Source organism: Bos indicus x Bos taurus, chromosome 10 (genome assembly GCF_003369695.1).
Source record: "Bos indicus x Bos taurus breed Angus x Brahman F1 hybrid chromosome 10, Bos_hybrid_MaternalHap_v2.0, whole genome shotgun sequence".
NCBI lineage: Eukaryota > Metazoa > Chordata > Mammalia > Artiodactyla > Bovidae > Bos > Bos indicus x Bos taurus.
The window spans coordinates 43,570,086-43,596,716 of NC_040085.1; the positions used below are offsets into that span (position 1 = coordinate 43,570,086).

The window sequence follows — 26,631 nt, forward strand, 5'->3', positions numbered from 1 at the left end:
CATCATGTATTTAAGTGATGGAAATACTAGAAATAATAACACCTCAAAATCAGACACTACAGTATATTCATATATTTTCTTTTAATGATCTAGCTACTGTATTTGAGTTGTATTTTACTCATATGGATGATTTAATGTGATGAACTGATTTGCCTTAGGAGAGAATGGGGTTTAAGGGGTTATCTTAGTCCTTAAAAATCTGAATGATCCTTTAGAACTGAATCATAAATTTGTGTTCACTATCCTCATGGTAAACAGCCACCAGATGATAAATTTCATCAGATAATTTTTTTATTATTATATTTAAATTATTCATGCAGATATATTAGCAAAAATAAAAAAGCATGGAAATCGCTCTGCCTTGCAACCTCCCATCATTTAGTGGACACAGTAAAAATTTAGAGTTGTAGTATTCATCTAAACATATCAACCCTAGTCTGAATTGTTTTTAAGCCTTTAAAACTAGTCTCTGTACAAATCAATGTGATACACTTAATAGTATTGAAATCTACACTTAAAAATGGTTAAGATGTAGATTTTAAGGGTATTTTACCACTTTTATAAAATAAACATGTTTATTAACAAAGTACATTATTTGATAGCTAGCAATCAGCTTTAAGTCTTTTTACCCAGATTGACTTGGCAGCACATTGTCTTGTTACGTTTTATATCTCACCCCAAAGACTCATTGATATTTAACTAATTTTTTATTGTTTTCAAATTTTAATTTTATGGTATGAAATGTACCTATGGGAAAGTATTTAGAACAAATATATATAGCTTTCCAACAAATAATTATATAGTGAACACCTTTGTGACTCTTCCAAGTCAAGAAATAAAATGTTACCATTAACCTGAAAGCCCTCTGTGTATCCCTCCTAAATAGTGTTTTCCCTTGTTGAAGAAATAATCACTGTGCCAAGTGACTTCTTTGATAATTTCCATGCCTTAAAAAAATTTTTTTTGGTCGTTCAGGCTTTCTTTTGTCTGTTTTTAAATTTTATGTGAATTATTATTTTTTAATATTTATGTATTTACTTATCTGGCTGCGTTGAGTCTTAGTTGTGGCACATGGGATCTCTGTTGTGTCATGTGGGATCTTTCATGGCAGGGCACAGACTCTCTAGTTGTGGCACATAGGCTCCAGAGTGTGCTGACCTCTGTACTTGTGGCGTGTAGGCTTGGTTTCTCCATGGCCTGTAGGGTCTTAGTTCTCTGACTAGGGATCAAACTCACATACCCTGCATTGCAAGGTGTTTTCTTAACCAGTGGACCACCTGGGGAGTCCCCCCTTTTGTACTATGTGAGCAAAATTCTTGCTTTACTCAATAGTATGTTAGTGAGTTTCACGTATATATATATGTGTGTAGTTGTATTTCATTCATTTTCATTTCTGTACATTTACGAATGCACATAAATAGTATATTCTGTTGATCAACATTTGGGCTGTTTGTACAGAGAATAGACTTAACAGACTTGGGGAGAGGGGAGGAGAGGGTGAGATGTATGGAAAGAGTAACATGGAAACTTACATTACCATATGTAAAATAGATAGCCAACAGGAATTTGCTCTGTGGCTCAGGAAACTCAAACAGGGACTCTGTATCAACCTAGATGGGTGGGATAGGGAGGGAGATAGGAGGGAGGCTCAAAAGGCAGGGGATATATGTATACCTATGGCTGATTCATATTGACGTTTGCCAGAAAACAACAAAATTCTGTAAAGCAATTATCCTTCAATTAAAAAATAAATAAATTTTTAAAAATTGGGACTGTTTCTAGATTTGAGCTATTCAAGGCAGTGCCCCTGTGAAAATTGTCAATACATGTCTCTTTGCACATGTGCACACATTTCTACTGGATATGTGATTAGGAATGAAATTGTGGGTATAGTATAGGCACATCTTCAACTTCAATAGATAATGTTAGACTGTTTTCCAAACTGGTTACGCTACTTTACATTCTACCTATCAGGTTTTGAGAAGTTTTCACTCCACATTCTCAACAAACTGATACTTAGTCATGTTAGTTTTAATCAAGCTAAAGGATAGAGTGCTCTGTACAAAAGACTGTATATCTTTTCACGTGTCTTTTGGTCATTTCTTATGAATTGATTGTTCAGGTTTTTCCCTTTATTCTATTGTATTTTCCCTTTTTGTTACTAATCTGTGGGAGTTTTTTGAATATTGTAAATATGAAAGTTTTATGGCTTGAATAGTAGTCCCTCCTTCAACTCAGTTTCACTTTCCTCAGTTTCAGTTATCCATGAGTGGAAAATTGCAGAAATAATTCATCACATATCATTTTGAGTAGCATGATGAACTCTCAGCATCCTGCTTCAGCCCACCTGGAATGTGAATCATCCTTTTGTCTAGCATCTCCCACCCATGAGTCTCTTAGTAACCACCTCGGTTATCAGATGACCGTTGAGGTAACACAGTGCTTGTGTTCAAGTCACCCTTACTTTGCTTGATAATAGCCCAGTAATGCCACTGTAGTGACGCTGGCAATTTGGGTATGTCATAAAGAAGCCACAGAGTGTTTCCTTTAAGTAAAAAGGTGAAAGTTCTCAATTTAGTAAGGAAAGAACAAAAATCATATGCTGAAGTTGCTAAAATTTACATCAGAAACAAATCTTCTATCCATGAAATTATAATGAAGGAAAAAGAAATTTGTGTTTTGTTGCCCCACCTCAAACTGCCAAAGTTACAGCTGCAGTGCTTAGTTAAGACTGAAGAGACCTTGATTTTGTAAGATATTTTGAGGGCCAAGGCCACATGCATATGACTTATTACAATATCACTATAATTGTTTTTATTTTTTTTAGTCTCTTACTGTGCCTAATTTTTAAATTTATCATAGATATATATGGATAGGAAATAATATTTGGTTTTACCCATGATTTCAGACATCCACTGAGGGTCTTAGAGTATATCCCCCTTGGATAAAGGAAACTACTGTATACATTGGATGTTTTTTCCTTTACCTGATAAAACAGTTTCTTTTAATCTACCAGTTACCCCCCATATTTTTTTTTCCCTTTAGCTATCTAATCAAGAACCTGGATCATTTGACCTGTAGACTTTCCTATAGTCTAGATTTTGATAATTACATATTCATAATAATCCTCAACATGTTCCTCTTTCCTCTGTATTTCTTAGAAATTGTCAACTGGATCCAAAACTTGATCAGAATTATAGTCTTGCCAAAGGGATTGAACATATTTAGATGGTGGTGTATTCTTTAATCAGTTGACATATAATGTCTGATTTTGAGATGTTAGGAGCTATTGATGTTTAATGCCTGGATTCATTGATTCACTTGGTCTGCAAAATTATAAGATTCTATTTGCATCATTTATTTTTATTCGTTAGTTGGAATAATTTTATGAAGATATTTTTCCTCATCTACTGTTTGGCTTCCCTTTTCATGTAGAAGAAAAACTGCTAGATTCTTTATCAGTTTTCAAAAACATAATTGGCCCCTTCTTACTTTACAATGGTGATCACTGTTTTTTTAAAAATATTATTAAATCATGAAGATAAGTATATTTGATGGGTTTTAGTCCACTACAATTATCCTTTTTGAAACTCAGATAATACCAGCTTTGAACAGTGATGGGTTCTTCATACTGGCTTCGAGTCATTCTAGAAGTCTTTGAAGCTTGTTTTGTACAATACCTAACTGAGCCCTGGAATCAGGAAGCTCCTAGAGCCTTAGTTTCTAGTGGTATTTCAAGACTACAGTCTGGGCACTGGGGATGCTCACTGCACCTACGTTGATCAGTGTTTCTGAGAATATTTCAGTTTATGGAGCTAGAAAAAGTATATTTTAAAGAAAAAAATGGACTTACCTGGTGGTCCACTTGCTAAGATTCCATGCTCCCAATGCAGGGGGCCTGGGTTCAATCCCTAATGAAGGAACCCCATGCCACAACTAAGACCCAGCATAGCCAAATAAATAAAAGTTTTAAAAACTTTTTATTTTGTATTGATTTATAGCCCATTAACAATGTTGTGAAGTCTCAGGTGAACAGCAAAGGGACTCAACCATCCATGTACATGTATCCATTCTCCCCCAAACTCCTCTCTCATCCAGGCTGCCACCTAACGTTGAGCAGAGCTCCATGTGCATGTTCTTGTTGCTTATCCATTTTAAATATGTCGGTGTGTACATGACCATACCGAACTACCTAACTGACCCCTATCCCTTTCAAACAGTGTATTTTCTCTGGATATATGCCCAGAAATGTGATTGTAGGGTCATATGATAATCCTGTCTCTTTTTTAAACCAACCTGCATTATTATTTTATGTGGGCAATATTTGTCTTCATTTAACTACAAATTTGGACCTTTTTTTGCCTTTCCATCTCCTCTTTTCAAATATACATTCTGAGATCCTCTTCATTATTCCTAAAATGCTTTATGTTCTAGATGTTCCTTTCATGAAAATCTCCTGGTGGTGAACCATCTTCTTTTTTATTTACCTGGAAATATTTTTACTTTGTTCTCATTTTAATAAGATAGCTTTAGTCCATACATGGTTCTAAGTTGACAGTTTGTTTTATTTCTCAGTGTTTGATGATATAATTCTCCTGTTTCTGGCTCATGTATTATTGAAAAATGTATTGTTTAATTGTCAATTTCTTTTACGGAATTTGTCTTTTCTCTCTGATTGCTTTTTATTTTTGATATATTACAGTGTCATTACAATGTACTTTATAAAAAGAAAATTCTACTTGGTTCATTGTGTCTCTTTATCTGTATATTTAAATTCATAATCAATTCTTTAAAATTCTCAGCCATTTTCTTTTTTTTTTAAACTTTACAATATTGTATTGGTTTTGCCATACATCAACATGAATCCACCATGGGTATACACGTGTTCCCCATCCTGAACTCCCCTCCCACCTCCTTCAGCCATTTTCAATTAATTGCTTCTTTTTCATTTTCTCAAGTCTTTTTTTGGGATTCCCAAACTTATTAGGTTTCAGTCTGTCTTATATTTCTCTTTTTTTGGTGTGGTAAAATATATAACAAAATTTACCATTTTAACCATTTTTAAGGATCGTTCAGTAGCATTAAATACTTGAACACTGTTGTGAATAGATTTTCATCATTTATTCCCAAACTATTCCATCTTCTCAAACTGAAACTATATTCATTAAATAACTCATCATTTGCCCTCCACAGTCCCTTACAACCACCATTCTACTTTTTATTTCTATGAATTTAACTTCACTAGGTACCTTATAAAAGTGGGTCATTACAGTGTTTGTCCTTTTGTGATTGGTTTATTTTACTTAGCATAATGCCTTCAGAATTCAACCATGTTGTAGCTTGTGTCAGAATTTCCTTACCTTTTTTAAAAAATTCATTTTAATTATGGTAAAATACATATAACATTACATTTACTGGCTTAATCATTTTTTAAATGTGCAGTTCTATAGTATTAACTACATTCATATTTTTGTATGGCCAATCTCCAGAACTCTTTTCATCCTGTAAAACTGAAACTATCCCTGTCTCTGAACTGTTTCTATTCACAACACTTCTGAAACCATTTATGTGGGATTTTTCCCTCATACCAATCGATTCTCCAACTCTTGAGACACTGAGCCTAGAGTTTCCATGACTCACCCCTGCCTTGAGTTCATTAATTAGGTAGAATGGCTTAGAGAACACAGGAAAGTATTTTACCTGCTATTTCCAGTTTAATATAAAGAATACAACTGAGGAACAGCCAAATGGAAGAGAAAGATGCATAACGCAAGTTGTGAGGGAAGAGGCACAGAGCTTCCATGCCCTTTCCAAGCACGCTACCCTCCCAAACCTCCGTGTCTTCAACCCAGAAGCTCTCTGGATCCCATTCTTGAGATTGTTGAGGGGGGCTTCTGTGGGGATTACTTAGTGGTATGCTTGATCAAATCATTGGCTACTTGTGACTAGCTGCCTATGGGCCTTTTGTCATCTTATTAGCATAAAGAAGACATTCTTATCACTTAGGAGATTCCAAGAGCTTTAGGGGCTATGTGTCAGGAATAAGGAACAAACACAAACTAGTTCTTACTGTATCACACACCATTTATTTTCTGTCTCTAAATTTGTCTGCTGTTTAGTTCAGTCACTCAGTCATGTCCGACTCTTTGCAACCCCATGAATCCCAGCACGCCAGGCCTCCCTGTCCATCATCAACTCCCGGAGTTCACTCAAACGTCCATCAAGTCAGTGATGCCATCCAGCCATCTCATCCTCTGTCGTCCCCTTCTCCTCCTGCCCCCAATCCCTCCCAGCATCAGAGTCTTTTCCAATGAGTCAACTCTTTGCATGAGGTGGCCAAAGTAGATACCCCCATATAAGTGGAATCATAAAGTATTTGTCTTTTTGTGATTGACTTACTTTACTTACCATAATGTCCTCAAGATTCATCCAGCTGTAGTGTGTGGCAGAACTTCCTTTCTAAGGGTGAATATTCCATTGTATGTATATGGACATTTTGTTTATCCATTGATAGACACTTGATTTGCTTCTGTTTTGAATAATGTTGCTGTGAATGTGGGTATATATATATCTATTAAGATCTCTGCTTCTCAAGCATTAAATGTAGCACTCTGATGTTCATCTCCCTACCTAATCTTAGAACTAGTTGAGACATTTGCTCTCAAGCCACTTCATGTGTTTCTTACTGCTCACTGCTCCTGTTTTTCCTCATTATAGGTATTTGGAGTTTATTTAGTTATGATTCTTGGAGATTCTTCTCGCTTTTACCAAGCCCAACAATGCATGAAAATTGCTAGTTGTAACCTAGCCAGCATCTGTGTTATTTGGATAGGAGTGCTGTTCAAGATACTACTTTAGCATATTGCCAGAAGTAGTGTCTGTTAAATGTTAAGCTTGAAACATGTATGAAAATGTATTTTCTCTTTCTGGAGCATAATCATTTTCATCTTTCTTCGTAATGATGTGTACATGTATATGTTTTTGGTGTTTTTAATTTTCAATATACTTTGAGTGTTAAATAATATTCGTGGGTGGGTGATGGGGATCAGCCTGAATCTCTTAACCTCATTTGTTCACTTAGTTGTTTTTCCAACGTAAGTAAATTATTAATTAAAATTTTTAAATTAAATATTTTAAATAAGATCTTTTAGTTACTTAATACCTACCAGCTGTGAAATACCTTTAATACTATGTAATATATCTGTTCAGTTCAGTCACTCAGCCGTGTCTGACTCTTTGCGACCCCATTAATCACAAAATACCAGGCCTCCCTGTCCATCACCACCTCCTGGAGTCCACCCAAACCCATGTCCATTGAGTCAGTGATGCCATCCAACTATCTCATCCTCTGTCGTTCCCTTCTCCTCCCGCCCTCAATCTTTCCCAGCATCAGGGTCTTTTCAAATGAGTCAGCTCTTCGCATCAGGTGGCCAAAGTATTGGAGTTTCAGCTTCAACATCAGTCCTTCCAATGAATACCCAGGACTGATCTCCTTTAGGATGGACTGGTTGGATCTCCTTATATGTAGTTCAAGGGCCTCTCAAGAGTCTTCTTCAACACCACAGTTCAAAAGCATCAATTCTGCGCTCAGCTTTCTTTATAGTCCAACTCTCACATCCATTTGTGACCAGTGGAGAAACCATAGCCTTGACTAGAGGGACCTTTATTGACAAAGTATTGTCTTTGCTTTTTAATATGCTGTCTAGGTTGGTCATAGCTTTCCTTCCAAGGAGTAACTTTCCTTCCTTTTAATTTCATGGCTGCAATCACCATCTGCAGTGATTTTTGGAGCCCAGAAAATAAAGTGAGCCACTGTTTCCACTGTTTCCCTATCTATTTGCCATGAAATGATGGGACCGGATGCCATGATCTTACTTTTCTGAATGTTGAGCTTTAAGCCAACTTTTTCACTCTCCTCTTTCACTTTCATCAAGAGGCTCTTTAGTTCTTTTTCTTCACTTTCTGCCATAAGCGTGGTGTCATCTGCATATCTGAGGTTATTGATATTTCTCCCGGCAATCTTGATTCCAGCCCCTGAGTATAGGTATAAAACTGTCATAGATTTACACTGAATTTTTCTTTTGCCATGATTACTGAGTAAACTTACTTAAAGACTGTGACACTCAACAGAGTTTTACCAAGAAAGATGTTCAGATAAATATCTAATCAAACAGATTCTCCATATTATCCTACATATGCCTTAACTGCAAGTAATATGTGTGTGTATGTGTGTGTTAATTGCTCAGTCACATCCAACTCTTGCTACCCTATGGACCGGAGCCTGTCCGGCTCCTCTGTCCCTGGAATTTTCCAGGCAGAAATACTGGAGTGGGTAGCCATTCCCTTCTTCAGGAGATCTTCCCAACCCAGGGCTCAAAGCCATGTCTTCTGCGTTGTAGGCATATTCTTTACCATCTGAGCCACCGGTGAAGCCCAATTGCAAATAATATCCTGAATTAAATATCAGAGTCATTATTAAAAAGCATAGAATTGAGGGGAAAACTGTGAAAGATAGCAGGGAGAGAAGATTAAAGAAGAGGAGAAGATGAAATGAAATTATATTTGAAAAGGTATTAGAGTAATGATACTGATTTGTAATGACACATTTTATAAATGTCTGAAGGGAAAGGGGATATAAAATATAAAAGTATACTTATTGCTGAAATCTTTTGTGATACTAACTATATTCTAAAAGGTTCAGATTAAAGTTTATTGAGAGATGAAGAAAAAACACATCCATTTGGTCCTCCATGTCTGCCAGTTCTGTGTCAGTCAATATGGATGGCTGATGGTACTATATACCATTTTATGTGAGCCATTTGAGCATCCTCAGATTTTGGTGTCCATGGAAGATTCCAGAGATACCGAGAGACAATTGTATCTTAGATGATAATGTAGTGTGTATGGTTTTACATTATTAACTCCCCTACCCCCTCCAAAATTGCTGTGCTTCTTTGAGTTATTTACGTGTCATCACAAGTGGAATATATTCTGTTTGGGTGAAACAGTGAATTTTCCTTCCTCATTACATTTCCTTGTAAGTCATTAATATTTTGAGAACATTTTAGAGAGAAGAAAATACAAATTAGTTATAACCTTCCTCATTTAGTTTTTAGATTGAAGATTAGAATAACCTGTAAGATAACTACTTCATTAATTCATTGTGCTTGGGAATATTTTTAGGGTATTAAACTTATTTCTAATCATTCATGTAGCTGATTTTATTGCCACAAAGTGTGTTAAAATTTTCACGTCTCTATTTCTTTGACAGTTTCTTAAGTAGCATAGAAAATATGTCTTCTCTAACTTTAAATTCTAGGGCTTCCTTGGTAGCTCAGTTGTTAAAGAATATGCCTACAATGCCGGAGACCCCGGTTCAATTCCTGGGTTGGGAAAATCCACTGAAGAAGGGATAGGCTACCCACTCCAATATTCTTGAGCTTCTCTTGTGGCTCAGCTGGTAAAGAATCTACCTGCAGTGCAAGAGACCTGGGTTCGATCTCTGGGTTGGGAAGATCCCCTGGAGAAGGGAAAAGCTACCCACTCCAGTATTCTGGCCTGGAGAATTCTAATACAATTGCTACTTTTAGGATTATTAAACATCATTTTTTTTAAGAAATTAAGCTAAAAAGAATTGTTATGAAAAATAAGAGTTTGAATCAAATAAAGAATATACAGTATGCCTGAGTTATTAGAAGTTCAGTTAATGAATGAGGCTCATACTTGAAATAAACAATTATATAATCATATGTAACTAAATTATTTTTGTTGCATTGTTAGAGAAGTACAGTAAAAATGAATTTCTCTTAATTTTTAATGTTTAGCAAATTTTAAAAGCTTGTATTGAACAAGTGAAAAAGTATCCAGAATTCTATACTCTCCATGAGGTCACCAGCTTAATGGGATTCTTCCCATTCAGAATAGAGATGGGATTCAAGTTAGAAAAAACTCTTCTCGCGTTGGTAAGTTTTGCCATGTGAAAATAAAAATAAACATATTTTTGTCTGAAATATTTATATTTCACATAGAAACATAATTTAAATATATTTCAGTATTTATGCTTAAATTTTGAGCAGTAGCAAGATGTAATTTTTAAAATATGCGATACATATGTGTCCCCTTTTATTATATGGCTACAAGTATTTGATGTTTTAAAAATTATTACTACCAACTTTATTTCTTGATTTTCTTAGTTTTTACCTTTTTTAATGTTCCTGAATACAAGCAAAAAGCCTCTTTAAAGGATTTTACTCACAATCATATTGGAAGTATGTGTGTGGAGAAGATATCTTCTCTTACACCAGGTTTTGACTTGTACTGAATAAAATGAGAGGTTAGAATTTAAAGTGACAGAGAAAATTCCATGGCATCCTTATCTTGGATCCTTTTTTTAAAACACATATATGGTGATTGTCAAGTAAAAACATGAAAGTCTTGTCTTAAGAAGGCTCTAAATTTGATAATTTGCATTTAGTAGAATGAAGAATTTTAAGTTTAATGAAACGATACTTCAGGAAAAAAATACATCACGATTTTTCTATAAAACATCCATTTTTTTCTTATTTAGGGAAGTGTAAAATATGTGAAAACAGTATTTCCCTCAATGCCTGCAAAGTTGCAGCTGTCAAAAGATACCATACCAGCCATTGAAACACCAGAACAAATAGCTGCAGCTATGCATTATGTAAGTAGTAAGATGGTTTGGGATCTTCCTTAAAACTTTATGAGGTAATCTTTTACTTCTCATAAAGTACATGTAAACTGATTGTTCTAAAGTATCCTTTCTTAATTTCTCCCTTCTTCTCATTACTTAGTCAAAGTTTCCAAAAGTATAATCAAGTAACAAGTCTTACGTTGTTTTTCAGGACATTAGTGAAGACCCAAATGCAGAGAAGCTTGTTGCAAGATACCACCCTCAGATAGCTTTAACTAGTCAGTCATTATTTACCTTATTAAATAATCACGGACCAAGCTACAAGGAACAGTGGGAAATTCCAGTGTGTATTCAAGTAATACCTGTTGCAGGTGTGTGATTTGCCACATCAAGTAATGCTTTCAAAAGAGGAGTTCAAACAGTTGATTTTAAGCTCTCTAAATACAGGTGGTCATTTGTCAAATACAAAAAGCTTAAGTTTTGATTTAAGGTTGATATAAATTTGACAATTATGTTCAGGAGAACTTTTTATTACATAGTGCTGCTCTAGAATTGACTCTCATAAGTGAGTTATTAGATCTCTAGGACCTGTATGCATGCTAGGTTTGTGAGAAGTAGAGAAAAAAATTATAGTTTAGGGTGGCCAGAAACATATGAAATGGGAAAGGTTCTTCTGTCTTTCACTGAAATGAAAGGAATGTAATATTTTATTAGACAGTCTCAAATGGATTGGTTTCTAGGGCTTGTTTACTTACCTATTATTGGAATTCAGATTTAAAGTAAGTCTATACTTATAAACATAGTCTCTCTCTTGATGGTAAAATTAATATTTACACATGAATTCTGTATAAAATATTTTTTCCTTTCTGTTTTTGTTCATATGTAATAGATTTTTGTATCTTCTAGAATTAATATTCTTATATGTAATAGCACAGTTCTAGTAAATGAAGGACTGTGTCTAAAAATAAAACTACAAGTTAGGGTTAAATATGAAATATTCTCTGGTAACCATTTTATCACTTTTTGAAAGTATAACTCAAGAGTAACTGAGTAATAATGACAGTAAAAGCATAATATTAATAATAACAGAAAATCCTCTAAAAACTTGTTAGAAACAGAACATATTTTTTTGCCAGTAAGAATTTCTTGCCTTTACATCTCTAAGAGTCTTTGAATTTCTTCATGTTCAAGGCACATGTATGGGACATGTGCTTCCACTTTCCTATCCTGTGTCTCTCTGTTTAGTAATTCTTCTGTTGTACATCCTATATTGTTTTATTTTTTTATGACTACTACAAATTAATCACTCCTATTCTTTTTCTGTTTTAAGGTTCAAAACCAATTAAAGTAATTTATATTAATTCACCACTTCCCCAAAAGAAAATGACAATGAGAGAGAGAAATCAAATCTTCCATGAAGTTCCTTTAAAATTCATGATGTCCAAAAATACATCTGTTCCAGTGTCTGCAGTATTTATGGACAAACCAGAAGAATATATATCTGAAATGGATGTATGTAACACTTTATTTTTTTTTTCCTTAAGAGAATGTACTTGTTTATCCTTTTAAAGTGTAATGTTTTACTACAAGTCTCTAAATCTGGTAATTAAAAATATAAACGTTAGATTAAAAGTTAAAGTTGAACCCCTGGTGGATCTAGACTTTAGACAGCTATTTAACCTCCTTCAGCCTCAGTTTTCTTCTATTATGGAAGAAGGATGATAAAAATTACTGCTTCATAAAATTACTGTCAGGATTAAATTTGATATTTATACATAAAATGTTGAGCACAGCCTTTAGTAGTATTTATATACTAAGAACTCAGTAATGGCGGTCAGTGTGGTAATGGTTTTATTTAATTGGTTTCATTAGTATTCAATAGTTTTTAGGTATGAAAAGGATCAGATGAGTTTGATGCAGAAAGTATTTAGCAGAATTGTTAATCCTTATTAGTATATACTTATTATCTATGTGACCTTAGGCAAACTATATAATCTGTGTCTAGTTTGCTTATCTATAAGATGGATATCATGATAACCTGGGCTTCCCAGGTGACTCAGTGATAAAGAATCTGCCTGCTGCTGCAGAAGACACAGGTTCGATCCCTGAGCAGGAAAGATCCTCTGGAGGAGGAAAATGGCATCCCACTCCAATATTCTTCCCAGGATAATCCCATGAACAGAGGAGCCTGGTGGGCTACAGTCTATGGTATCACAAAGAATCAGACACAACTGAGCATGTAGGCATGCATAATGATAACCTAACTTGTAGAATTATTTGAGATTAAATGAGTTAATGCATCTAAAGCATTTAGAACAGTGCTTGGCATTTCATAAATACTAACCTTTATTATTTTGTGTATTGTAAAATATTTTCCCATGATTATTAGAGTAAGACATTCTATTTTACAAAACTTTTATTTATTTATCCCGCAAATATTTATTGAGCAGATACTATTGCATGCACTGATACAACAGTAAATAAAAATGAAGCCTCTTTTTTCTCAGAATTTACATCAGTGTCAGGACACATAATTAAAACTGTATCAAAAACAAATATTAATAAATGCTATGCATAAAAATGGAGCAGGTTAGGGAAAAGAGATGAGAATAGGATTCATGATCAGGAACACTTTTCCAAGGACAGGAAATATGAAAAAAGACTTGAATAAAATGAGAGAGCAAGCCAGATTAGAAAATAAAATAGGAAAATGTAGTTCTTATTTACACATAAGAACTCATACTATTTTAAGAATATTGACCTTTTGTTTTTCACATTGGCCTATGTATTTTTTGGTTTACTATTTGCCTTTCAATGTTTTTATGATGTGTATGTCGTAAAGCACTTCCAACCTTTCTTAAGTTTTTATAGGTTGTTTTCTGTTTTGTTTTACATTTTAAAATCTACCTAAAACTTACATTGGTGTGAGATGAATGTCAGTAACAAGTACTATGAAAAAAATGAAGTAGGTTAAGAGGGATAAAAAATGACGGAGTAACTTCTTTCAGTAATGGCAGGCCAGATAATTTGGACCATCCATTACTGATGTCAATTGAAAAACACTGTACTTATTATATAAATTTATTTCTTAGAATCATCAAAGACCTAACAAGATAAGGGGAACGTATAGGACTGAGATAGTAAAGAAAACTGGAATCCAGGTTGGTAAGCCTGTCACGTAGGGTAATTTTTGCCTTAATGATATTTGCCAGTTCTAAAGAGGCAACAGAAAATGTGCTTTTTGGCAGCATCACAGGACCAGTCACTTTTCCACCATGAGCTTGGACCCTGCAGGGCTGTACCCCAGGAATAAGGATGAACCAGAAATAAATCGGCTTTCTCATAGATTGTATCCTGGGTTTTCAGGCCTTGAACTTGGGTTCAGATGCTTTTGGATTGCTGGTATCTCCAGATACCTAGCAAAAGCAAGTGAAAATAATTCTTAGAGGGACGGAATGACATTTTGAGCTCCATATTATTTCTACAAATAACTTTCAAATATAGCATCCAGAAAGCATTTAAAGATAACTAGACACTGAAGGAGACTGGATACTCTGAGCAAGAACCATCACAAACAATGATTTGAAAAAGACCTAAGTTAAAAAAATTTTAGTGAAAAATATATCAAGTACAGTTAAGAATTCTGTAAAGATGGTTATTAGCACATTAGGTAAAACTGATAAGAGAATTAATAAACTGAAGTTGGGTCTGAAATAACTATTTTTAATGAAACACAAACAACGAAAAGAAAATATGGAGAATAGGGCACAAGGTATAGAGAATATAGTGAGAATGTCCAACATCAGTATACTTCGACCCAAAAGGAAGGTATGAAAGAGAGAAAGGGACAAAACCATACTTGGAGACAAAAACTACTCTTAAAAGCCACCAAAGAACCAAAAGGCACATTGCCTGTAAAGGACTGAGAGTTTGACTGGCAAATAACTTCTAAACAACAATGGAAGCCAGGAGACTTGTGGGGACAGTATATTGTGGTGGGAGAAAATAGCCAGTGAAATATCCTTAAATAATAAAAAATTAAGTAAAGATATTTTCAGGTATTAATAAAAACTGCATTTGCTACTCGCAAACCCCCACTAATGGATGTTCTTTGTTGTGGTGGTTAGTTGCTAAGTCATGTCCAACTCTTTGCAGCCCTCTGAACTGTAGCCCTCAAGGCTCCTCTGTCCATGTGATTTCCCAAGTAAGAATACTAGAGTGGGTTTCCATTTCTTTCTCTGGGGGATCTTCCCAACCCAGGGATCGAACCCACATCTGCTACATTGGCAGGCAGATTCTTTACCACTAAGCCACCAGGGAAGCCTGGATATTCTTTAAGCACAAGGAAAATAATCTCAGATGGAAAGAGGATGGTGAAAGATGTGAAAATAAATGAAGATAATGTGGATGGACTCTAATTTGTAGGTGAGTGCAGGGACACTCAGGATCTCAACGTAGTTTTGAGATGACGTGGGCCCTAAGAACTCGAGAAACTAACAAACAAAAGTTCCTTCCGAGACAGAAGCCTTCACTCGGGAAAAATCATTAGTGGTAAAGTCTGTATTGAGCAGAACAAGACATTAAAGGTAAAGGAAAAATAAGTTTTCAGACAGTTGTGGTAGAGGGGAAAAGAGGAAGCAGATAGTAGAATGTACTAAAGATTTTATATGCACACACGAACAAAAACCAACCTTCATACATAGATACATATCTAGTGGTAACAATGAAACATGGGCTTAGAGCCATGAGTCTATGAATGCTGTCCTGGGACAGTCCCACACAGGATTGTTATCCTACAGGTAACAATCTAAACAGATAAACCCATCTCAATTAAACATGAGAAGCAAAAGAGGATTGTTGATGGAAGTTCTTACAAAGTTATTAGAGGAAAAAAAGATGATTGCTGTAACATTTCTACAGTCAGAAATAGTAAGAAGAAAGATGTACCAACAGAACAGAGGAAAGCTAATATGTTCATCCTTTGTTCTAGAATTCTCACTTCTAGAAATGTAGCTCAAAGGTGCACTAGGAAAAGAATGAAATGTTTGTGCAGGATATTCATATCAGCTCTAAGGTATTTATTGGAAACAGTCCTCATGTCCCTTAATAGGGTATTTATTAAATAAACTGTACATCTTCAGTAGCCTACTATGCAACAATTATAGGCACACATTGCTTTACTGCACTTCAGAGATGCTGTTTTGGGTTTTTACAAATGGAAGGTTTCTGGTAACCCTGCATCAGGTAGGTCACTCATTGCCGTTTTCCAACAGCGTTTTCTCACTTCATGTCACTGTGACACATTTTGGTAATTCTTGAATATTTCAAAATAATTATATTTGTTATGGTGATCTGTGATTTTTGACGTTACTGTTACAACTTGCTGAAGGCTCAGATGATTGTTAGCACTTTTTAGCAGTGAAGTATTTCTTGATTAAGATGTATATACTTTTAAAGACATAAAGTCATTGCACACTTAATAGACTATAATGTAAATATATCTTTATATACCCTGGGAAACAAAAAAAAAATTGTGTGAGTCACTTTTTTGGTGATATGTGCTTTATTGGGGAGGTTTAGAACTGAAATATACAATATCTCCAAAGTATGCCTATAAAAAGAATCAGAAAGCTCTAGGTATGCAACTATAATGTGATATCCAATATATATTAAGTGAAAATGGTCATTCAGATAATTTAGTGACCAAAAATTTATATCATGTTCAGAAAGAATTGCCAAAAAATCTTAAATTTCATTTAACAATCACATTGTTAGTAATGATATTGCTGTTCTTACTTTGAACGTATTAGATAGTATGATAAAACACACAAGTATTTATGTTTGTATTAGATACCAAGAATTGTAGCATAGGAGGTACAAATGCCAATCAAAGAAGCAAAAATCTTATAATAAAACTGCAATTGTGTAAAAAAGATGCTTGAAGGTTTGCCCGTTGACCCGAGATGTGTTAGCTTGACTGTCACAAAAAACAACTCTGCAGTAGCTGGAAACATATGAAATATGTTAAAATCCATGAATTTAAAATAATATCTTTTTAAAAGAGTGTTAGTCACCTTCAGAGGATGCTAGTGTATCATTATTCTGAAAACTTTTAAAATTTCAAATATCTGTCTTTTCCAGTACAAACTGTATTTCACGGTAATGCTAGAATTTTACTGTTACCATTTTGCAGCTTCTAGGTGATTGTGAAAACATTAGTCACTCAGTCGAGTTCGACTCTTTGCAATCCCATGGGCCGTAGCCCACCAGAATTCTGTCTGTGGCATTCTCTAGGAAAGAATACTGGAGTGGGTAGTCATTCCCTTCTCCAGGGGATCTTCCTGACCCAGGGATTGAACCCTGGTCTCCTGTATTGCAGGCATATTCTTTACCTTCTGAGCCACCAGAGAAGACCTTGCAACTCCTAATGAAATAGTTAATCTAGGCAGTGATCATCATCAATGACTGCTAAAATCATTAAAAGATCAGTCAGGAATTTTGATAGAATAGGTTGTTGACACTTGATGAAGCAACAGAACAATTGTAGTATCACAAGAAGAAAGATAACCAAACATCATTAGCCTCCTGATTGAAGTGGGAGGTATACTTTACCACATACAACATATGAAGATTTTTTTAAAATGTGCCTGAATCTGATTAAGCTACTAGATCATTTAATAGGAATTGTAGGGGAAGCATGTGTTCAATGATATCATGGGGATGCAAAATCCAGAATGTGGAAAATTCCACAGGATAACTGATCTAGTTTCTTCTACAAATATCTGGTGGATATCGGAATTGGCAGAGAGTAAGGGAGAGGTGTGACTGAGCGACTGAACTGAATTGAACTGAAGGGAGAGTTGTTGACAAAGAAAATTGAGAGACAGCGACCAAATGTAGAGTCAGGATCTTGGTGGGATCCTTATTCCAATAAACAGTTGTAAAAAGAAATGTATCAGACTAGAAAATTTTAACACCGATTAGGTATTTCATGACATTAAGGAAGTGTTAATTTTATTGATATAATTAATATGTTTAACAGAATTATTTTATAAGCACATATTTATAGATAAATACCATTTTTATTTTACCCAAATTTGTTCTGTCAGGAATGAGAGCATTGTTTTTCAGTTCATTAATTTTGGTTTTATATTTATGAAATTTCATTATTTTGAATATATTATCCTTTACCTATTTCTTGAAAAGGCTATGAATGATATTTCTGATTTTTAATAATTGTTCTCATTTTTGTTGCTTTTTAAATAATCAGTAATTATCTCTCTAATTTCTTCTTTTATCCAACAGTTTGGGCAGTTTTAAATTTCCAAGTGCTTGCATTTATTATTGTTTGTTGACTTTTTGCTTAATGATTTCTAATTTTATTTCCTTCTAAACAGTCAGACCTTAGTAGATTCTGCTTTGTACTTTATTGATATTTTCTTTGTGTATTAATTTGTAGTCCGTCTTTGGAAATACCCCTTCGATCCTTGGGCGGGAAAAGGTATATCTTTGTAGTCTATGTGTATGTTTTCAGTCATTCATGTATCTTTGTTTCAGTTATTAAATATTCATACTTTCTACATCTCTTTCTTTACTTAGAAATAGTGTATCATTGACCAAGTACAGTTGTTTCTTTCAAATTTTTCTTTTATTTTTCAGTTTTGACAATTTTAATGTTATTTGGCATGTCACAAATCATAATCTATTCATCATGGATTTCATCTTTTTCCTTTTAGGTTTTTTTTTTTTTTTTTTAATTCAGTCAAGCCATGTGGCTTGTGGCTTGTGGAATGTTAGTTCCCTGACCAGGGATTGAACCCATGCCCTTGACAATGGTAGTACAGAGTCCTAACCCCTGGACTGTCCAGGAATTTCCTGGACTTGATCTTTTGTTCAACATAGGATTCCTTTTTCTATCCAATGCTTTTTGCATTGACTTTTCTCTAACACTTAATATTGTTAATCCTTTATTTCTTGATGTCATGTCCCATTGTTTCTCCTTAAACCTGTTTGTGTAAGAATGCCTCACGTAAACAGTGTATAGCTTTATTTTATTTTTTTAATAAATGTGGTATTGTTTAATGAGAAACTACTATGATTGACTATACCAAGAAATTTTCTATATATAATTGCACTTTTAATGCTTAGAACAAACCTAAGATGATGACCCTATTATCATTATTTTACTGATGAGGAAATTGATTTTCAGAGAGGTGATTTACACAGATAGATCTTACTCACTGCCTGAGGCTATCAGAGTATTTTTCTCTCAAATCCTAAGCTGTAAGACAATTTCATGGTGTTTATCCAAAATACTCTGCCAGACTAAGGAGAAATTTTGCTACTTGACAAGACAGTTTATTCCTGAATAAATTAAAACTGTCTGGAGTTCTTCCACGACTAAAACAGTACGTAAAAACTATAACCTTCAATGGCTTCATGTCCCAAGATACAGTAAAACCATTTCCTATCCATTTTTCCTCATACTGCTGAGAGTTGTTTTCCCTGAGTGGATGTGTGAAAAAAGGTACTGATTGATGTTAGAGGCTGGTGACTCTTCCACAGTTGCAGTTTCCTTAGAGTGGCAAGAGGCTTTCTTCCTGGTCACCTAAGTCTCTGCGAGAGCATATAAAGTGTGTGTGAAGGGAAATCCACTGCCTTCCTGTTTGGCCTCACATTTCTTCTTTGAGGTCCTACCTGTTTTTGATTAGTGGGAATACCTCTTGAGATGTAGTAGTTCACAAGTATTTCCCGTTTCCTATGGTATAGCAACTTGGAAATTTTTTCTGTGTTTTGTCAACATTTCATTGGGAGGATAAGGGTAATAGTTGCTAATACTCTGTCAAAGCAAGAACCTTTCAAAACCATTCGACTTTTCTTTCTCCTTTTAAAGAGTATGAACTATGTCTGTGATGGGTCACTGATAGGTGAGGGGTGGCCTAGAATTGTTGCTAATAGTTTGCCAATATATTTTCTTAAGATATCTTATGAAGTTAACGAGTGCCGAAAAATTGAGACCCTAGAAAATTTGGATCTGGAGTTTGATGATGATGTCACAGAACTTGAAACTTTTGGAGCAACCACCACCAAACCATCAAAGTCACCAAGTCCAGCAAGTACCTCCACAGTAGCCCCCATGACAGATACACTCACAGCCCCCAGCATAGCAGACACATCTGAGGCACCAACTTCACCAGACATTTCTGCTCATTCTAGAAGCTTATCTCAGATTCTGATGGAACAGTTGCAGAAGGAGAAACAGCTGGTGACTGGTATGATAGACAGTGGCCCTGAAGAGTCCAAAAATAAAGATGATCAGAGATTTATACCATGTGGTGAAAAGGTATCAAATTCTGACAAGCCTTTGGTGCAAGATAGTGACTTGAAAACATCTGATCCCTTACAATTAGAAAGTTCTATGGAAATTGAAACCTCTAGTAAAAATGATATGGCCACTGAAATGGAGAGTGTTGATGAAAGAGTAAATGTTCTAGAGAACACAGACACTAATTCAAAGGAAAAGACTGTTACATCAGAAGCAGCGAACACTGAAGATGTAGTTCTTGACAGTAGTGATACAGATGAAGACTGTTTAATCATTGATATGGAGTGTCAAAGTAATAGTCATGGAAAGACAGCTGAAGTGGGTTCTAATTTAAGTTCTAAACCAGCTAGCCTAAATTCTTCCTCAGGACAGACTTCTACAGGAAACCAGACCAATAGTACTTGTCCTGAAGAGTCATGTGTTTTAAAAAAACCTATCAAACGAGTATATAAAAAGTTTGATCCAGTTGGAGAAATTTTAAAAATGCAGGATGAACTCTTAAAACCAATTTCCAGAAAAATACCTGAATTGCCCTTAATGAATTCGGAAAACTCTAAACAGTCTCCTATTTCTGAGCAGCCTTCTGCTCCGTCAGATGCCTGTAGCTGGCCGAAGTCTATCTGGCCTTCTGCCTTTCAGAAGCCAAAAGGACGTAAGTAAATATTTACAAAGAATTTTATAGTAACTGTTTTGCCTGTTCCTTGTCCTTAGGTTTTTTCCCCCTCATTCCCCTCCCTTCTCTTTGTAATAAAGTTTATGATCTTTACATAGTCACTGATGGTTCATTTTGATTGGAAAATGAACTATCATTGACTGTGTAAAAACCTTCACTCCAAAAACACACCCACAGTTGTATGGCTTTTTGTAACCTGTGTTTATTCAACATTTACAATGGCCAATAAGCTATAGATAATGTGGTTTGCCGAATGATGAAGGGGAAGTGTGTCAAAAATCACGATAAATGTGTATTAATCTAAATTTTACTTATTCTTGATGTTATAATGCAGTTTTGTACTTTTTCATTTTGTAAAATAGATATATGGCTGCACCTCAGGTCTGTCTCTATTATGAATAACACTAGTTTTTAAAACTTTTACTTTTTAAAACTTTTTTACTTCAGACATTGTCTCACTGATACATTTGTGAGGGTAGTAGAATAAAAGGAAGAGAACCTTAAAGCTTTGATTTCAGCTCTTGCTGGAGTTACAGTTGAAGTAAACAGAAATGCTAATAGTGTAATGGTCAGAGGAAATAGAAAGCTGGTAGTTCAATTGTTTTATCTTGGATTATGATGGATAAAGGGCTAATGTAGTTAAAAATGATGAATATAATTATTTTTAAAGGATTGCCATATGAACTTCAGGACTATGTTGAAGATACATCAGAATATGTAGCTCCTCAGGAAGGAAATTTTGTTTATAAGCTGTTTAGCCTGCAAGACCTGTTGTTACTTGTGCGATGCAGCGTCCAGAGGATAGAGACCAGACCACGTTCTAAAAAACGGAAGAAAATCAGAAGAGTAAGTTGTTACCTGGGGAGTTGGGATATCGTAGCATAAGTAGGTGGGCAGCAAATATTGAACATGCCATTGTGATGAAGTTTGATTTTAAGTTATTGATCTTTCTTAGAGTAGTTTTTTCAGGTTGAGATTTTTTTAGTAAAATACTAAAAACACTTTTAATAAAGTTGAGTTGAATGTAATAATCATGAATGCTGATAACTTGTGTGGACTATATATAAACTTTGTGAAAAACAGCACCATTATAGACTTGACCTAGACTGGCTCACATGTTCCAGCTTTCTCTGTGATTTTGGATTTTCCTTTATTGGCCCCTTTCTTTCTTTCTTTAAGAGTCTTTTTGAGTTATTTTAGAAGTTTACATTTTGAAAGGTGGGCTTTCATGAATTTGAGGATGTCTTCCCAGGCTTGATAGAAGACTAAATGTCTTTTCTTTTCCCCCTATTGTTTCTTTGGGGATTTGGTATAAATATTTTTCTTAAAGTTTTTGCTACACTTTGAGTAGTTGATTCTTTTGGCAGTTTGTTATATTTGATATTTTAAGTTCTCTTTCAGGTTAGTTCGATTTTTGTGTATGTAACCAATGAATTTAGGTAAAGAGGAGTTTTTATGGTATAAATGATTATGTAAAAAATAATGAAGTCTCTCCTTTGTTTCTTAATAAGACTTTTTCTGTTGTGTCCATTTTATCATAGTTCACTTTTTCTTCCTTCGTTTTCCTTTCTTCTTCCATCCTTCCTTCTTACCTTCCCCTCTTCTTTCCTCCTCCTGCTTTCCTTTCTTCCTTCTTTTTTTCCCTCTCTTCCTCCTTTTCTTTTTATTGTATTTTTTTTTTAATGTTTTTGGCCATCCTATGAGGCATGTGGGATGTTAGTTCCCCAACTAGGGATTGAACCCACACCTCCTACATTGGAAGTCCCAGTTCCTTCCTTTTTTGATAATCTGTTTCTTGCTATTTAACCTGCCACCCATTAAGAATGCTGAGTGATCACTGTAGAATGTCAGTGTGTTTGGGGCTAAGGAACTGTGATGTTCCAGCATTGACCCTTGTGGATCAAGTCCCTGACTACTACTTTTATCATATTAAGGTATAACTGAATTTTAAAAAAGAAGAAGAAGAAAAGAGAAGTTCTCATAATTGGTACTCATCACTGGTTCAGACTTGAAATTTTAGAAACCAGCTGGTTTTGAATTAAATGTATGGTGGAGAGTTTTTTAAAAGAGAACATAGGGAATGACAAAATGCTATAGGTCTGATTTTAGTCTCCTTTTCTATAAATACAAGTATCCTCTGTATTAAAAGATTTTATTTAGTAATTTTTTTCCTGTCTCATCTGTACTTAACTGTGATGAAGTTAATAGCCATAGCATGCACATGTTGAATACATCCAGCGTCAGTGCTTTGGCTTGTATTTTCAAGATTTTATTTCATTCGTTCTTACCTGCTATCTGATTATTTGGAGGCTAACATCATTTCTGTGAGCCCATACCACTCTGCACTGACCTACCAGCTTATAACACTTAGAAATTATTGATGGGCAAGATCTCTTAAGTAAGGATAGCCTAGGAATATTTTGGACCCTGATTTAATTGTTCAGTGAGATAATCTGTTAAGGACATTGTCATTCACTTGACCAAAGTGAAATTTGTAAAACCTTATAGGAGAGTATTCACTCTTCATCAAAATATATCAAAACCACCAAAGAATAGCTAAATAGAAGCCTTCTGTTTCTCATTATGTCAAACCCTGAGTATAATTTTAAAATTTTCAGCAAATACTTATTTTATATATCATTATATGTAATAGTTTAGTACACATATTATAAATTCCTTAGTAGAATGTGTTCCCTTCGGAATCATATCCTAGTCATCTGTTTTTCTCAAATGTTTTGTTCCATAGAAATTCAATAAACAAATATTGAATAAGTGAGAAAAAATTGAGACATGAGGACAGAGGAGGGTGTTAGGGAAGGGAAATTGAGGCACTAGTTAAAATTTTGAAGTGGTAGTATTTGAACTCCAGTTAGGTAAAAATGCATCCTCATTAACATTTCCTTCTTAAAAACCAACTGGTTTAGACCAAGTTTTAAAACACTCAGAAGTCTCTTCAACTTCTGCTATTCAAGAACCTCATTTCTTCTTTTTTTGTTTTCCCTTTGTTTCTTCAATTCTCTGTTACTGTAGTTGAGATTTTAGTTTCCAGTATCATTTATTTTTTCTCATCAAGATTCTGCTTAATCTTGTACAACAGAGGGGAACCTAGAACAGCAGCCACTCTCAATTGATGAAAAAGAGGCTAATTTGGAACACAAGATGAAGCTAGAACTTACTGAGTTCTACATGTAGTTGTGAAATCCAGACCAAATACCTCTGAATGATTTATTATTATATTATTGTCTGTCTTGGTTAACCAGATTTCCTAAGAGTGATATTCTGAAGGGATTAAAAAACTTAGATCTAGTTATCTTGAAGTTTATATTGGCATTGTCGGTCCAGAGAAAAGTATCCTGAAGGTGCTTGAATCTTAAGAAACAACAGAAATGTGCCTATTGGGATACTACCTATGTCACTATCCTAGTGACAGGATACTAGCCATGAAATATTTCGGAATGTATGTAAAAGTTTGGAAGGTTTATGTGATAAATTGGAAGGTAGAAAACCAAGAGAAGCTTTCACTTAGAAGTGAACAATTAAGGGATAAAGAAAACAGTAAGTTTAATTTATATAATTGTAGAACTTTGTACTTAAAATTTCACTTTAATTTTGGAGTACTGACATAAAATATTCAGACTTTTCCTTCCCTTGGCTTCCTGGAGATGGCAGTAGAATACATAAATTAATACCAGATTCAAGACTTAGTTTTATAGATATGACAGTATTATCAAAGAAAATCCCCCAGAGTACTTTCTTCAGAAAGAGTAATGTTTTTTAATTTGAAAAGAAATCTTGAATTAATTCTATTACCTATTCATGATCCAAAAGAGGATCTTCTTTCTCAATTATTCATTTTCCAACTCTGCTGTGAACTGGTTATGTGTCCTTGAGCACGTATCTTAACCCTTTGAGCCTTCATTTCTTTATCTCTGGGTTTTATTTGCAACTATAAGCAACCTTAAATGCAGATTACCAATTACTGAAGAATTATTATACAATTAAGTGATTTTAGCAAGGCAGTCTACTCCAGTATTCTTGCCTGGAGAATCCCATGGACACAGGAGCGTAGCAGGCTAGGATCTGTAGGGCCACAAAAAGTCAGTCACAACTGAAGTGACTTAGCACACAGCAATAATATTATCCTAATCATAATTTTTTTTTTAAATTACAGAGACACTGTAGGGAACTTACTACTCAGACTTTGGCCCCAGGAACAACAGCTTTTTACACATGTAGAGACTTCATTTTCACCTCAGATTCCACATTTATTTTAAAATAGTTATTCACATGCACATTGAAATTTAAGAAGCACTGCTGTTGAATTTTACAATATTCAAAGGTAATAATGAACCAAAGTTATTGTTCACAGAAGTTTTACTGGATTTGAATTATTCTTTACACCACCATTATGTTCAGATCAGATCAGATCAGTCGCTCAGTCACGTCCGACTCTTTGCAGCCCCATGAATCGCAGCACGCCAGGCCTCCCTGTCCATCACCAACTCCCGGAGTTCACTCAGACTCACGTCCATCGAGTCAGTAATGCCATCCAGCCATCTCATCCTCTGTCATCCCCTTCTCCTCCTGCCCCCAATCCCTCCCAGCATCAGAGTCTTTTCCAATGAGTCAACTCTTCACATGAGGTGGCCAAAGTACTGGAGTCTCAGCTTTAGCATCATTCCTTCCAACGAAAACCCAGGGCTGATCTCCTTCAGAATGGACTGGTTGGATCTCCTTGCAGTCCTAGGGACTCTCAAGAGTCTTCTCCAACACCATAGTTCAAAAGCATCAATTCTTCGATGTTCAGCCTTCTTCACAGTCCAACTCTCACATCCATACATGACCACAGGAAAAACCATAGCCTTGACTAGACGAACCTTTGTTGGCAAAGTAATGTCTCTGCTTTTGAATATGCTATCTAGGTTGGTCATAACTTTCCTTCCAAGGAGTAAGCGTCTTTTAATTTCATGGCTGCAGTCACCATCTGCAGTGATTTTGGAGCCCAGAAAAATAAAGTCTGACACTGTTTCCACTGTTTCCCCATCTATTTCCCATGAAGTGATGGGACTGGATGCCATGATCTTCGTTTTCTGAATGTTGAGCTTTAAGCCAACTTTTTCACTCTCCACTTTCACTTTCATCAAGAGGCTTTTGAGTTCCTCTTCACTTTCTTCCATAAGGGTGGTGTCATCTGCATATCTGAGGTTATTGATATTTCTCCTGGCAATCTTGATTCCAGCTTGTGTTTCTTCCAGTCCAGCATTTCTCATGATGTACTCTGCATAAAAGTTAAATAAACAGGGTGACAATATACAGCCTTGACATACTCCTTTTCCTATTTGGAACCAGTCTCTTGTTGCATGTCCAGTTCTAACTGTTGCTTCCTGACCTGCATACAAATTTCTCAAGAGGCAGGTCAGGTGATCTGGTATTCCCATCTCTTTCAGAATTTTCCAGAGTTTATTGTGATCCACACAGTCAAAGGCTTTGGCATAGTCAATAAGGCAGAAATAGATGTTTTTCTGGAACTCTCTTGCTTTTTCCATGATCCAGCGGATGTCGGCAATTTGATCTCTGGTTCCTCTGCCTTTTCTAAAACCAGCTTGAACGTCAGGAAGTTCACGGTTCACATACTGCTGAAGCCTGGCTTGGAGAATTTTGAGCATTACCTTACTAGCGTGTGGGATGAATGCAATTGTGCGGTAGTTTGAGCATTCTTTGGCATTGCCTTTCTTTGGGATTGGAATGAAAACTGACCTTTTGCAGTCCTGTGGCCACTGCTGAGTTTTCCAAATTTGCTGGCATATTGAGTGCAGCACTTTCACAGCATCATCTTTCAGGATTTGGAATAGCTCAACTGGAATTCTATCACCTCCACTAACTTTGTTCGTAGTGATGCTTTCTAAGGCCCACTTGACTTCACATTCCAGGATGTCTGGCTCTAGGTCAGTGATCACACCATCGTGATTATCTGGATCG

General features: G+C 35.2%; 1 protein-coding gene across 6 annotated transcripts in view; it reads left to right on the top strand.

Moving 5' to 3' along the window:
• Positions 1-26,631, top strand: part of ICE2 (interactor of little elongation complex ELL subunit 2) — a 66,821-nt gene that overhangs the window by 12,014 nt on the left and 28,176 nt on the right. For 5 of the 6 annotated variants that reach the window (XM_027553858.1, XM_027553859.1, XM_027553855.1 and 2 more), the window contains 7 exons: positions 9,825-9,962; positions 10,568-10,684; positions 10,866-11,025; positions 11,985-12,166; positions 18,114-18,155; positions 19,635-20,631; positions 21,323-21,498. In XM_027553858.1, the coding sequence (XP_027409659.1) occupies positions 9,825-9,962; positions 10,568-10,684; positions 10,866-11,025; positions 11,985-12,166; positions 18,114-18,155; positions 19,635-20,631; positions 21,323-21,498 (1,812 nt within the window). The remainder of the gene's footprint in view (positions 1-9,824; positions 9,963-10,567; positions 10,685-10,865; positions 11,026-11,984; positions 12,167-18,113; positions 18,156-19,634; positions 20,632-21,322; positions 21,499-26,631) is intronic. The other variant, XM_027553856.1, reaches the window with a different exon arrangement.